At 46.1% G+C, this 13,839-nt stretch overlaps 1 protein-coding gene across 3 annotated transcripts in view; it reads right to left on the bottom strand.

Annotated features, from left to right (window-relative positions):
* The window catches only part of IGF2BP1 (insulin like growth factor 2 mRNA binding protein 1), a 38,842-nt gene extending 25,661 nt beyond the window's left edge, over positions 1-13,181 (bottom strand). For all 3 annotated transcript variants that reach the window (XM_061175040.1, XM_061175039.1, XM_061175041.1), the window contains exons 1-2: positions 12,878-13,181; positions 11,634-11,694 (exon numbers count right to left, since the gene is read on the bottom strand). In XM_061175040.1, the coding sequence (XP_061031023.1) occupies positions 11,634-11,694; positions 12,878-13,052 (236 nt within the window). In that variant the 5' untranslated portion in view covers positions 13,053-13,181. The remainder of the gene's footprint in view (positions 1-11,633; positions 11,695-12,877) is intronic.
* Between the last annotated feature and the right edge of the window lie 658 nt (positions 13,182-13,839).

The following is a 13,839-nucleotide window of genomic DNA, read 5'->3' as shown; positions in this document are numbered from 1 at the left end:
GAGGCTTCATATGAGGACACGAGGCCCAGGAAGATACTGACCCCAGATCCCACAGTGTGCACACATCTGGCAGAAGGGCAACCTGAGGTTGACGCCTGAATCCTAAACCACTCAAGTCCTTCTCCACTTCATTCAACCCCCTTTCCGTGGTTTTTCATTAAAAGCAGAATTCTCATTTCCCATGATAGCTGCCCAGACAAGGGGAGAATGTTTAGTTTTCTTCAGCCACTCAAGATTACCTGAAAGTCTCAATGGTGAGACGAAAAATAATGCAAGGCAAGTATGAAACACCTACGGAGGAAGGAGGCTCAGAGCACGGAGAAGTTAATGTTGGGCATGTTTTTATTTGCTAACCTTATGCTCTCCCCCCCAAAACATTCAACTTCTCTGAATATTAGAGGATCAGCTATTCCCACCTTCTAAGAGAGCTCAGCCTTGAAGGTAGAAAGGCCTGGGTTTGAAACCCAGCACCAGTATTCAAGGTATGACCTTGGCTAAGTTACCATAACGACTCAGAGTTCCAGCTTCTTCTTCTGTGGAATGAAGAATAATGCCTGCAAGGTTCTTAGGATTCAATGAAGGAACAGTGCCTAGCTCTGAGTAGATAGTCAATAAATGCTCCCTATTATTTTTTTTAAAGCATTTTTTAAATATTTATTTATTTATTTATTTATTTATTTATGGCTGCGTTGGGTCTTTGTTGCTGCACATGGGCTTTCTCTAGTTGCGGTGCATGAGCTCCTCATTGCGGTGGCTTCTCTTGTTGCAGAGTACGGGCTCTAGGCGCAAGGGCTTCAGTAGTTGCCGCACGCGGGCTCAGTAGTTGTGGCTCGCGGGCTCTAGAGTGCAGGCTCAGTAGTTGTGGCCCACGGGCCTAGCTGCTCCACGGCACGTGGGATCTTCCCGGACCAGGGCTCGAACCCGTGTCCCCTGCATTGGCAGGCGGATTCTTAACCACTGCGCCACGAGGGAAGCCCTGTGCTCCCTATTATTGCAGAAGGAACTCGTCTTTTGACCCACAGCACGTCACACAGAGCTCTAGAGAAAAGAAGATGCTCAATAAGGGAAATTACGGACATCTGCCATACTTACCTGGGGGCTTCTCCCCACTAGGATACCATCCCTCTCCTTCAGAAGAGTTGTCTTCCCACAAACATCTCCGTGCCTGTCCACAGTGCTCTCCTGAATCCACTCCTATTTTTTCTGCCTGTACTCCAAAAACACAGCTTAAGCTCACTCAAAGCCTACCTCCTGTTAGTTCCTGAGGTTGTGTGCCTCTCATTGCATGCAGTCTCTTAGCCTCTGCTGTCCCACAGCTTTTCCTGGATCTAAAGTGAAAACACTGGAGGGCGGGAATGTTATCTTGCACCTCTTTTGTGCAGCTCCTTCTCCCTATGTCTCCCTTCCCTGCCCTGAAAAAGACCCAATAATGCTAAATAAAAACCCAATAAATAATCAAATGTTTAATTCAGGAGAGGGGTCAGGCAAAGACCCCCATTTTATACAGAATGAGGAGGTGACCACCATGTAAGAATCAAAATTGGTGATGCTTTAAATATGGCCAGAGGGAGGCGGGAATGGGGTGTTACTGTTTACTGGGTACAGTTTCAGTCTTACAAGATGAAAAGAGTTCTAGAGATGAACGGAGAGAATGGTTGCACACCACTGTGAATGTTCTTAATACACCCAACCTGTACACTTAAAAATGGTAAATTTCGTGTTATGTATATTTTACTACGTAAAATTATTTTAATTATTTCATATTAACTTTAATTTTTAATATAAAAATGAAATTTAATTTAAAATTTAATTTTTTTTTTTTTGGCTGTGCCATGCAGCTTAGCAAAAAAAAAAAAGGATAGAGGTGGAAACCTAAAAGCTCCTGGAGAAAAATGATCTGATAAATTGTATTTCTTTGCCGTCTCCACTCTAAAGACCAAGGTCTTTTGTTTGTTCTTCATTATATTTCTATAACCTGGCAGAGGGCATGTCAGTAGCAGACTCTGGGGCTTCGCTGGTGGTGCAGTGGTTAAGAATCCGCCTGCCAATACAGGGGACACAGGTTCGAGCCCTGGTCAGGGAAGATCCCACATGCTGCGGAGCAACTAAGCCCATGCGCCACAACTACTGAGCCCACGTGCCACAAGTACTGAAGCCCTCACGCCTAGAGCCCGTACTCCGCAACAAGAGAAGCCACCGCAATGAGAAGCCCGGGCACCACAACAAAGAGTAGTCCCCGCTTGCCGCGACTAGAGAAAGCCCGCCCGCAGCAACGAAGACCCAACACAGCCAAAAATAAATAAATAAATACATTTATTAAAAATAAATAAATACTAGACTCTGAATAGATAAAAATAAGTGGGTGCACGCATACATGTGTGAATGAATGCATGATTAGCAGTACCAAGCTTTGGAGCAATATGCAAGCTATCAGATGTCTATAACATGTTAAATATTTTCTTACATGATTTAGTTGTAAATATGTGTTTTTTTTTTTTTTTTTTTTTGAAATTAACACCCCACTCCATCTCCAAAAAATGGCTAATGACTGACTGGCAAGAGCCCCACACACCCAGGCTAAAGTGGCTGACCATGTGATGTTCTGAAGAGGAGAACAAAGGAGCTTGGGCCTAGACAGGCATCATTCCTCTTCTAGTTAGAAGTTTAGGGAATTCCCTGGCGGTCCAGTGGTTAGAACTCTGCACTTCCAATGCAGGGGGCAGGGGTTCAATCCCTGGTCGGGGAACTAAGCTCCCCCATGCCCTGAGGCATTGCCCCCCCCGCAAAAAAAAAAAAAAAAGAAGTTTAAAGGAAACTACTCAAGATGGTCAGGGGCAAGGGTGGGAAAGTGAAAGAAAGATGATCTGAGAGATCTGTGAGGTTATGAGGTTCGTGAAGATCATTTTATTCCACCTCTTGCCTCCCACAGCTTATTCTGGACAGATATCACTCCACTCTATTCTAAAAAGTCAGCAGAAGCGGCTTTGAATCAAATGGTAATAAACATTGGGAGGAAACCTCTCTATATAAAATAACTTCCGTCAGCTAGATTTTCCCTTCTACATTAAATAAAAGGTTGCTGGAGTGGACACTCTAGAAAAGAAGTGAAGAGATTATCCTTCTGAACCCTGCCGTCTCCGCAGCCAACATCCTATTTACATCTCGTCCTCGCTCAGAACACACTGGCTGCAGCCACCAACAGCCACGTCTGTGAAGGATCATCTTTGCCCTTTAATTTAGGGTTCTGTCTCCAAATCCTGCCAAAGCAACTGCTCTCTATTACAGTTGGACTTCTCCTCCCAAGCAACTTAGAGACCTGGAGGAGGAAGTAGCATAAATACGTCTAACTCTGAATAGATAGCCTCAACAAGCTTACTCCACCCAACAGGCCCACTCTAGTTCCTCTCTCCCCTCATTTTCTCCTCCTCAGAGTACCTAATGGAAAGGTGACAAGTTCCAAGCAATCCCAAATGCCATTCCAGAAAAGAGGCAATACACATCATTCTGCATAAACTAATTGTAAAACCCTTCATAGTAACTGAATAAAGTCACAAGCCTGTTAAATGGCCTAAAACCACATCCGGATTGGAAGCCCTTCTCCCCACCCCACTAAGAGAAGATTCAACCTTCATTCCCTGGACTGAGATGTGGAAAGAGGCTATAAAGTCTGTGGGTTTGTGAGTTTGTACCTTTTGGGCAGGGAGGGCTGAAAAAAGGAAGTGGATATCAAGGTGGGTCCTGAGCACACCTTTGGGGACTGTTTCCAGACCAGGGAGAGAAACTGAGACCACTGTGGCTTTGCCATCTAAGAGGGCACGGGAAGGGAAGCCATGTATGCAGTCACTTCCTCCGCAGCCAAGGGTCCCCAACTCCTGAATGCCTACTTTGTTAGCTTAAGCAAGAACAGAACTTCAAGACAAACATGCCCATCTCCTACCAGATAGGGGAAGCTGCCCATTTCTTCTTCCTCAGACCCCCAAAAGGACTTACACAGTCCCCTTCATCCTGAATTCTTACAACACCTCATCTGCAGAATTAGGATAGTTCTCCTCTCATCAAAGTCCCTACGCTACATGCACTTTTGACAGGAGCACCGAAGTGTGAAATTTCAGCGAGGAACCTGGCCCAGGTTGAGGGCATCAACATTGCAATGTATGCTCCATTCTCCTAAGAGGATGGTTAAGAGACAGTGGTAGGGTCCATATCTAGGGGCTCTTGAGGGTTGCCCTGATGAGCTTCATCTCCCTCTCCCAAAAGGTGGCCTTTCCTTTCAGCACACAGGTTATCAAAAGCATCCTGCACACAAAGCCCCCTCAATATGCCTATCCATCATTGTTCCACATAAAATACACGCCATATTCACAGAAGTGTACTTGAACACCATACCTGTTGCCTTAGATATATGGCCAAGCTGTTACACACAGTCCAAAGACAGGAGGCACAGGTCCACATGGGAAACAAAGAAAAATAATAGCTAATGTGTAACAGCACCAGCTTACAGTTAAGGCAATGATGGCTCAAGGAGGTTAAGTAACTCTTCCAGTTTCCCAGTCATTGCCTGACTCCAAAACTCTTGTTTTTGAGCACTGAGCTCTCCTGGAGAGACCTTTCCTCCACACTCCTGTAGGACTGAGTGAGGGACCTAGGGTAGGTCATGAGACTCTGACCTAATAATAGAGCTTCCTCCCTCCTTGAGCCTCAAGAATTCTGAAAATGATTCCTGTCCTCCCTGCTCCTGTTGCCAAAGAACTCAGAGTCCACAAACAACCTTTACACAAAACAATTTTTTTTTAATTTCTAAATTCTCTGATTTCTCCTCTTAAAGATTCTAACTATATCCAATCAACTAAACTATCCAATCAAACTTCACTTAGACTTAACATTTTCCATTTCAAGTGGCCAAAACATCTGGATGAAGGACTAATTTTTTAACTGAAACTAACTCAAAATGAATAAAAATTGAAGCCTTCCTTAACCCACTTTTCCTAAGGAAATGTTGAAAGGATTGACTAGAATCCACAAAACAGATACATTGGAGAGGGAAAGAGAAAATGAAGAGAGATCCTCCACTTCTCCTGTCTCCTCTCTAACAGAGATTTTCTCCACAACCCTCCCCCTAAACTATGGCCAAAATTCCCACCCATCCTGATGGGTCACTTATACGCCTTTAGCCACCAAAATGCCACTTGTCTAATAAGCAGACTTGTCCTAGGGGTGTTGAAAATATCTGGACAATCCAGTCAAAAATTCTTTTACTCATCCAGCTGCTTGCTCTGTATTTCATACAAAAGCAGTTTACTGGTGGGCTCGCCATGCTCTCTGCTCTCTGCCACACGACCAGAACATCAAATCCTGGAAGCCTGGACTTCTGCACTAGGACTGCATTTCTGGTGGTGTTTGTTCTGTATACAGTTACATTTCAGTGTTTCGCAATCAGGTTTTCTCCAACTATATTAAAATGATGAGGTCCAGACCTACTTTTCTCCTGTGATTTACCCATAATCAACACACGTTTTATTTCAGCAGTCTGCGTTTAGGGTGAAAGCTTGTTCCAGCCTGTTGTTCCTTCATTCCATGACTATTTATTGCAAACCTACTGGCTGCAAAGGAGAAGCAGGTCTTACAAAGCTGCCTCTGCTTGTTCAATACTAGGATGACCCCTTGGACCCACTAAAAAGTACAGAGCCCCCTTTGAACAAACTCAAGTTCTTCTACTAGAATGCAGTTAACAAACTGGGGACTGGACATCTCCCTGCTGGCGATGCGCCCTTGAAACGGTTTGTGTTGTCACAGGCGCTCTCCTGGTTGATCATTTTCTAGCTAAATCAAACTTTTATCAATAACCAAAAAAGCATACATTTTGATTCCACGTTTTTTGAGGAGAGACCTTTTCTTCTTTGTTTTGACAGACATTTAAAAAGGTGTGGACTGGGCACAGGTGGAAATGGTATTATGCAAATTTGACATTAACATGGAGTCAAACACTGGCTGAGACCCTGAGAAAGATCTTCAAATCCTCGCCAGTGGCCAACTGGAAGACCCGTTGTCAATCTTTTACAACATAAATAAAACCCATCATAGAACCTCTGGTTACTATTACTCCCTTTGTTATTGTTTCAGTCAGCCTTTGGGACATGGGGACACACAGTCCATCTACTGAAGATTACAGATTATGCGACGCTGTTAACTCTCCAAGGTTCTATGCCCCATGGCCAAGGGGGCCTCAGCTCCTGGGAGAGGGCAACAGCTAACATGCACTTCCATTTTCTCTCCACCTCTCCCCTCTTACTTTCCCCTGACCTGCTTTTTTCCTCCCTCCCCTGACTCTTCACTCCACAATCACTCTCCAGCCTTTAGCTTTTGCCTTAGAATGTAAAGGTCTTGAGACAGCGCGGGCGCTGGAAGGTCTGCACTGCGGGGCCTGGGACCTCTCCCAGTGGGGAAGGCTGGGGAAGCCGCGGCGAGGTTTGGGATCTGGGGGCTCCCAGGACGAAAGCGAGGCTGTGGGCCGGCGCGCCGCAGCCAGGGGTCTCGGGACCCTGGGAAAGGAAGCCCTCGTCGGAGACCCAGGCCTGAGGATGTTCCCGGGCAGGGGCTGGTTCAAAGGCAGGCGAGGGCCCCTGCGCGGAGCGGGCAGAGATTGCGAGGCTGGGGCTGGGCTTGGTCTGCGGCGGGCGGGGAAGGGCAGCGGGGCCGGCGCGGGCTCTCCAGGAAGCGCCTCCAGCGCCGCCGCGACTTTCTCTGTTTTTTGAAAAAGCGAAGGGAAGGCAGGCAACTCCGAAAGCAAAAATCGCCTTGCCCTGGGCTGAATCTACCACCCGTCTTCTAAACCTGGTGTCTGCGACCCCCTCTCCCGTGGGTCGCTGTGTGCCTCCAGCCGCTCCTCTTTAAAAGGGAAGCGGGCAATCCACCCCAACCCCCATCTCCCTCTCGCTCTCTCTCTCCCCCTCTCTCTCCCTCTCCCTCTCTCTCTCTCTGTCTCTCTGTCTCTCTCTCTCTCTCTCTCTCTCTCCCTCTCCCTCTCTCTCTTTTTTTTCCCCCGTCTGGAATTTCCAACCCAGGACTAACTCGTCTGATTTTTCCAGTCTCCCCTGCTGCTTTTTTCCTCCTCCTCTTTTCTCTCCCAAACACTCCCATCCCAAAATCTAAGCTGCACTTTCTGGAAGGCATTAGCCACATTTTAAGAATCTTTTAAGAGGATGGGGAGCGAACAAGACTGAATTTAAATTCTAACAGCTGGCAAAATGTCTGTTCTTCAAACGCCTTTGCTTCATACATTTATTCTAATAACAACATCACCAACACTACCACCCCCCCCACACACACGACAATCAACACAGGTACAACCAATACATATCTCTTCAACACAAAAACCCTTAGACTTCTACAAATAGCACTTAGGTCTCCCTCTTTTCACTTAACTAAAATTTTAATGTTTTAAAATTTTATACTCACTAGCCAATCTCAATGGTATCTTTGTCAACTGGATGTTACACATTATAGAATAAATAAGCTCAAAAAATAAGCCTTAAAAGTACCCAAACACATTAAATATGATTCAAATGACATATATTAAGGTAATTTTAAAAGATTAGAAGCTCTGGACCTTTGAATCAAGATTCTTCCAATGGTAATGTCATGTATTTTGTCTCTAAAACATAATTACAAGAAAGAATGTTTTGCTCTTGTTCCAGCAAAATCTATGCCATTAAAACTTTACATTTGAAACAGTTAACTATACTTTGAATAAATTAGTGATGGGAATTACAATTCTTCCCCCTCTTTACTCAAAAGTTCTCCATCTGGGAAACCACTGGAGTAAAATTTCATCTTTCTACTTTGGGTTAGAAAATAAAGTGTTCTGGAAACCTACAACTCTTCCAAAGGATAGTCATATACCACTGTCTTTAGGAAAGTCACCTTGAAATACTGAGCACTAAATAACAAGTTAAAGATTTCTCTAGCAGTGAAAAAAACTTAATTTATGAATTTGTAAACATTTATTTTCTAGGTGAAAATTAAAATGGAGAAAGTGAATTGATTTCCACCTTTCCTCCAAACAGCGCAGAAAAATTAAGAATCAACTTATTTAAAACTCAAAAACTTGATATTAGTAAGAAAACCTTTTTACTAAAAGTGTCACAAACCGTTTCTACTTTAAACTTACTAGTTGAATATCTGGTCAGACGTATCTTTCAACCATAACCACTAAGGCAAAAGTGCCTGCAAGTACTCCCACCCTAGTACTTGTCCTCCTTTATAGTTGTTTTTTAAAGACATTCCCTTGTTTCTTAACAAACCCCATACTTAATTTTCAGCCCATAAGAACAATTTTCCTTAAAGGCAAACCCATTTCTGACGGCAAAATTTTTGTCTGTTTTGAAAACATTTAGTGACCCAATTATTTCTTCAGAGTCTCCGCAAATCACTTAAAAATATTTTTGCCACTTACAAGACATCCCTTTGCAGAGCTTTTTAAAGCAACTAACTTTAGAAAATTAAACCATAAAATCAGAATTAAGTTTGAATACTTTCTCTTCTGAGAGTTCTCACACTTATAGGGCTAGGAGACCAATTTCTGTGTGCTTTTTGATAGTTAAAAATTTAAGGGAAAGTGTTATTAGCCCACCTCATTTTAAGTCAGAGAAAACAACCATTAATCTGCCTAAGGAAATCAAAGCCTTTAACTTGAACACATTTCACCTAGAGAAATGCAGTACATCTCTTCACTTTTTTTCTTAACAGCAACAACTTTTATTTTGATGACACCAATGGACAGGAGGTATGCTATCTTTAGGCCACATTCCTCTAGAAAAAGGCACACACAGTGGCAAATGAAACAAAAATTTAATTCCCTTTTAAGGAATTTTCTCCCCAAATACCCAAGCCTCACTAACATGATACCCCTTTACCTTAATACTCAAGTGTCTCAAATTAAAACAAACAAACAAACAAAAAAACACATACAAATCCTTTCCACAACTGTCTTTAAAATGCTTTTGGTTTTCCTCCGTTGTCCTAATACTTGACAGTGAATATATACAAATTCTCAACAATAAGCTGAAACTCTTGACCAAAATTCCAACACTGACTAAGAAGGTATTTGGGAAGGTGATCTCAGAGAAATTTAACGCCGCCCCAATTTTAAAAATTCAACTTAATGTTTTCAGTTTTTCAACTTAATGTTCAGTCTCTTGAGTTCTTAAAAAGGAATAAATTATATTTAGCAAATAGAGACAAGGTTAAAACAAAATATATTAATACTTCAAAATCAATTACTTAGAGTTAATAACTGCTAAAAAATATTGTAGCTTTTTCTCAATAACCCCCCTCTTAAAAAAAAAATAATAAAGGAACATTTAGGTTGCCAGGTTTTTATGAATCTCTTAGAAATGTTTAAAAAGTCATAATTCATTTGGAACTGAGTACATCAAGAAGAGTTCTCCTCTATTTTAAACAGTGAAAACAATATATATACACACACACAAAATATATATATGCACCATTGTTCATTTTGCTTAAAATATATTAGTCATAGTCAATTAACTAGTTCCTGTTCTATACATCCATGAGACTGAAAAAGCCAGGAACAAACCAACTGAAGAAATACTTTCAGACAGACTAAAAACACATACCACAACATGCTTCCTCAAAGAACACAAAATGATAGAGCAAACTGACTTCATGAAAACAAACTTTCTTTTTTTAAATCCTAAAACTTCAAAAATTGATTCACTCTAGAAAAATGAAGTGCCTTACCACCACTCAGAGAAAAAAATAAAACACAACTGACTCAATGTTTGTGCTCAAAAATTATTTCAGGAAGGGGGAGAGAATACACAAAAGATTGAATATGGGTGTGGAAGGGAAGATTCTGTACCCACTCCTCACAAACCCCACCCCTTCCCAACTGAAAGGAGCCCTCAGTAATACATTTTGGAGGGAACAAGAAGGAGCCTAAAAATGGCTTTAAAGCAAGTAGATGGCTTAGGGGAAAAGATCCATAAACACTGAGCACCATGAAAATTAAAATATAAATGTTTTGGGTTCCACTTCATCACATTTTGCTATTTTCTTGCTTATCACTTCATTCCCTTTAAAATTTAAACCATCCTTTAGAGCAAAAGAAAAAAATTCCATATATTTCAGAATTCCAGTTATTCTGGTTATTGTTCATCAACATGTTTCAAACACTCAGCTTTCAGTTCAAATATCCACTATCTTCTCAGTAGATCTACTGATGTCAGTGTACATAGTTCTCTCATTCCCATCTCCAGGAAATGCTTCCAAATAATAAATAAGACTTTTTTCCTTTCTTCCGATTTTATTGCCTCTTTACTCCTAACTCTAATTGCCTTTCCAATAACAGAGTATTTCAAGCACTTGAGGTTAAATCACAAGCTCTATAAACATAGTTACAAGCCATATTGATCATCTATAGAAACAATAGTTCCAAGTTACTTAAATATCTCAAGCTAAACCACTGAAAGATTTTTCTCACATTAAACTTTCTAGACTCTCTTAACTGCCTTCAGAAAAACAGAGCCACCCACCTCTACCTTCCCACCCAGAAAAGGCCAGGAACTATTCTAAAATGCAGCAAGTTTCCAGTTGAAACGAGGGGAGAAAGCGAGGAGAAGATCAAAGATTTACTGGGGGCTGCAACATGAGAGAAAACTCTGCACTGTCAATATGTTTAAAGTCAGGTCTGAGAAAGCAGAAAGACTCTGCCCTTATACTTCCCAGCCAGAGTTCAATGAAAGATTTGAACCATGAATCAGCTTTGGGGATAACATGATAAGAGTTACCCCCTTTGCTGAAGTGAGGATAGGAAGGTATTGGAACACAAGTCTCTCTCTCTCTCACACACACACACACACACACACACCCCATTCATCCAGGGAGTTCTAGACCCTCCAAAGAGCCCCAGCTCACAGCCTGAACACAAAGCTCTCACCCCAGATGGTCGGTCCCCTTGCAACAATGGACTGAAGGAGTGGGGGTGGGGGGCTCAGAAAGGATAGTACAGCCAAAGCATATTTGCAAAATCCAGTTGGGAGGGAAGGATGTGTGATGGGAGGGACTAGAGGTAGGTGTCTGTGAAAAAAATAATGTCCTTGCCTGTTGCAGAAATATAAATAAAGCACAAGCACAGAATTCTTTGGGGGGCAGGAATTCATTCCACTTCCCCTAGGGAGTCAAAGGGGCCCCCCTCCCAATCCACTTAAGAATTATGGTGAGAGAAGGGGGGGGAAACAGTCCTGCCAGAAAGTTGCTGAATGTCCATGAGTCTCAACTCTCTAAAGATTTTTAGCTTCCCCACAAAAATGGTCCCACACACCTTGAACAAACTCCACAAGGTTTCTCCTCTATTGATTTTTCTCCCTTTTACTTCTCCAAGTAACATCTCCTAGCCCACCCCAGCCTCAGCTTTTTTTTTTTTTTTTTTTTACAAGCTGTAAACCACCCATTACAAGATCTTAGCCAATCTTCCCTCCCTGCCCCCAACATCCGGAGTTGGGGGTGGGAAGGCCAGTAATGGGTTTCTTCCACTGGAGACACTATGGACCCCTGAACACAGCCTCTCAGCGCCCCCAGGCTGACCCCCTCCCCAGAGAAGAGCTCTTTCCTACCTTTGTTTTTTGGGGACGGAGTGTTCAATCTCTAGGCGTTTTCCTTGCAGCTCCACTTTCCCTAAAGATTAAATTGAAAAAGACAACATGAGAGCTTGAACGGGGAGGGCGGGGGGGGCGGCAAGAGGAAGGAGAAATCAGGGTAATTCAGGAGTTACTGGGATTTGAGATCTTCCTAGGAATCCAGGTAGTGGGTTCCGCAGCCGGATGCGAAAAGGTCGCCTGGGGAATGGTGGACTCTCTAAATTCATTATCGTGTTTTCTGAATTTTTGTTTTGTTCTCTCACTGAGGTAGCCGAGTAGTGGACGGCTCTGGGAGCCGGATCTGGGGGAGGTGCGAGGGCGTCCGTGTGGGCCGGCTGCCTTTACGGCTCCCAGATGTGGGGAGAAGGGGCCGAGAAAGGGCTCCCCGTTTCTCCCAAAGTCTGTGGCGGGGGGTGGGGGTGGGGCTGCAGAATGAAACTTTATTTTCCTGTCGAGCCAGGGAGAAGGGCTTCGGGCGGCGGGGTGGTCACCTGTCGGGGCCGACCGGGAGGCGAGGTCCGGGGGAGCGGAGCTGGGCCCCGCGGGAAAGGTCCCCGGCGGCCGCGGCGCGCGCCTCTCGGCCCAGCCTGGGCGTCTCGGGAAGCAGCATGGCGACCCGCCGCCGCCGCCGCCGCCGCGCCACCCCGCTCACGCCCCACTTTCAAATCAAAATGGCTCAAGCCCCGGGCCCTGGGCGGTAGGCGGGACCCCGCTCCTCTCAGGTCAGGCCCGAAGGCTGCCGTCCCCACGGAAACCCTGGAGGTCGGGAGCGGAGCGGGGACCCCTTCCCAGCCCGGAAAGGCCTACGGCGGAGGAAGGGGAGGGGGTGCGCACGGGGTGGGGGCGTCCAGCCTCGGACACCGAGGGACTGACGTAGGGCGCCCAGACTGAGTTGGCCTCGGTGGCGAGCCCCCCCCCCCACTCCTGCCAACATGGGCTCCCGCCCCGTCGGTGGGGAGCTAGGAGGATCACCTCACTAAAGCCTCCAGCTCTTCATCTCGGGCTAGGAGGAAGGGGCGAGGAAAGCCGAATATTTCCGCGCGAGGGGCCAGCGGGGGGACGGAGGGGGCGTCGGAGAAGGTGGATGGGAGTCGGTACCGAGGCCAAGCCCCGCAGGCCGGGGGCAGAGAGGAGTTGGCGGGCAAGGAAAGAGGAGGAGCAGGTCCCCGTTGTTCAGGCATTTCGCGGTGCTTTTTCCGGGGAGGTGGGTGCACTCTTACCGGAGAAAGTTTCGATGGCCTTCATCGCCCAGTGCTCGTCGGGGCAGTCCACGAAGGCATAGCCGGACTTGACCAAGAACTGGCCGCTGTAGGAGATCTTGTGCTCCGCAAACACTTTCTCCAAGTCCGCGGGGGTCACGCTCTCGTTGAGATTGCCGATGTACAGCTTGTTCATGGTGGCGGTCTCGGGCAGGACGCAGTCCTGGGCAAGGCCGAGCGGGCGGGCGCGGGCGGCGAGCCTCCTAGGCCGAGGCGGGAGGCGGCGGCAGCAGACGCAAACTTTCTTTGCACCCCACCCCTGAAGTTGTCCGGAGCCGAGGAGGGGAAGGCGGCCGGAGGGCGCGCAGAGGTCGCGGGAGAGTTCGGGGAGGCCCGGGAGAAGTGCCCGCGGCGCGCTGGGAGGCGGACGACGCGGCTCGGCTCCTTCCCTTCTGTCCGAAACCCCTCCAAGCGGGCTGGTGTGTCACGTTTCTCCGCGGCCGCCCTGGCGCCGCCTCTAAATAAAATCGACTTGAAAAAAAAAAAATGGAGCGGAAAAAAAAAAAAAAAGGCGAAGCCACGTGGTGAAAGCCCCCACCCACCCTGCAGGGGAAGACCCCCGACGCCTCCGGGCCCTTGGGCCCTCCAAGCCGGCCCAGCCCACCAAACTCCCGGCCGGGGGGGGAGGGTGCCTCTCAACTCACCCCCCGGGTAAGTTGGGCGGGTGGGGGCTGTTTTCCCGAAGCTCTACTTGCCCCCTTCCCCTTGCAAGAATCTGGCCCCTAGGGAGGCGCCCCGCCCCCCACCCATCCCCCTACCCGGGCCCTAGCTGGGGGGAGAGTGGTCCGGCCCAGAATCTCCCACCTCTTAATGGGTTGGATAAAATGTGCGGTTATTTTTTATTCGAGTGGTCGGGAGTGGGGGGAGTTTGCCCACCCTACCCCAGCTAACTGCTAGCGACTGACAGGCGGGGGACGGCCGAG

Source organism: Eubalaena glacialis, chromosome 19, assembly GCF_028564815.1.
Source record: "Eubalaena glacialis isolate mEubGla1 chromosome 19, mEubGla1.1.hap2.+ XY, whole genome shotgun sequence".
In the NCBI taxonomy this organism is placed as follows: Eukaryota; Metazoa; Chordata; class Mammalia; order Artiodactyla; family Balaenidae; genus Eubalaena; species Eubalaena glacialis.
The sequence above is the reverse complement of the archived record's forward strand: the minus strand, read 5'-3'. Positions and strand labels throughout refer to the sequence as shown.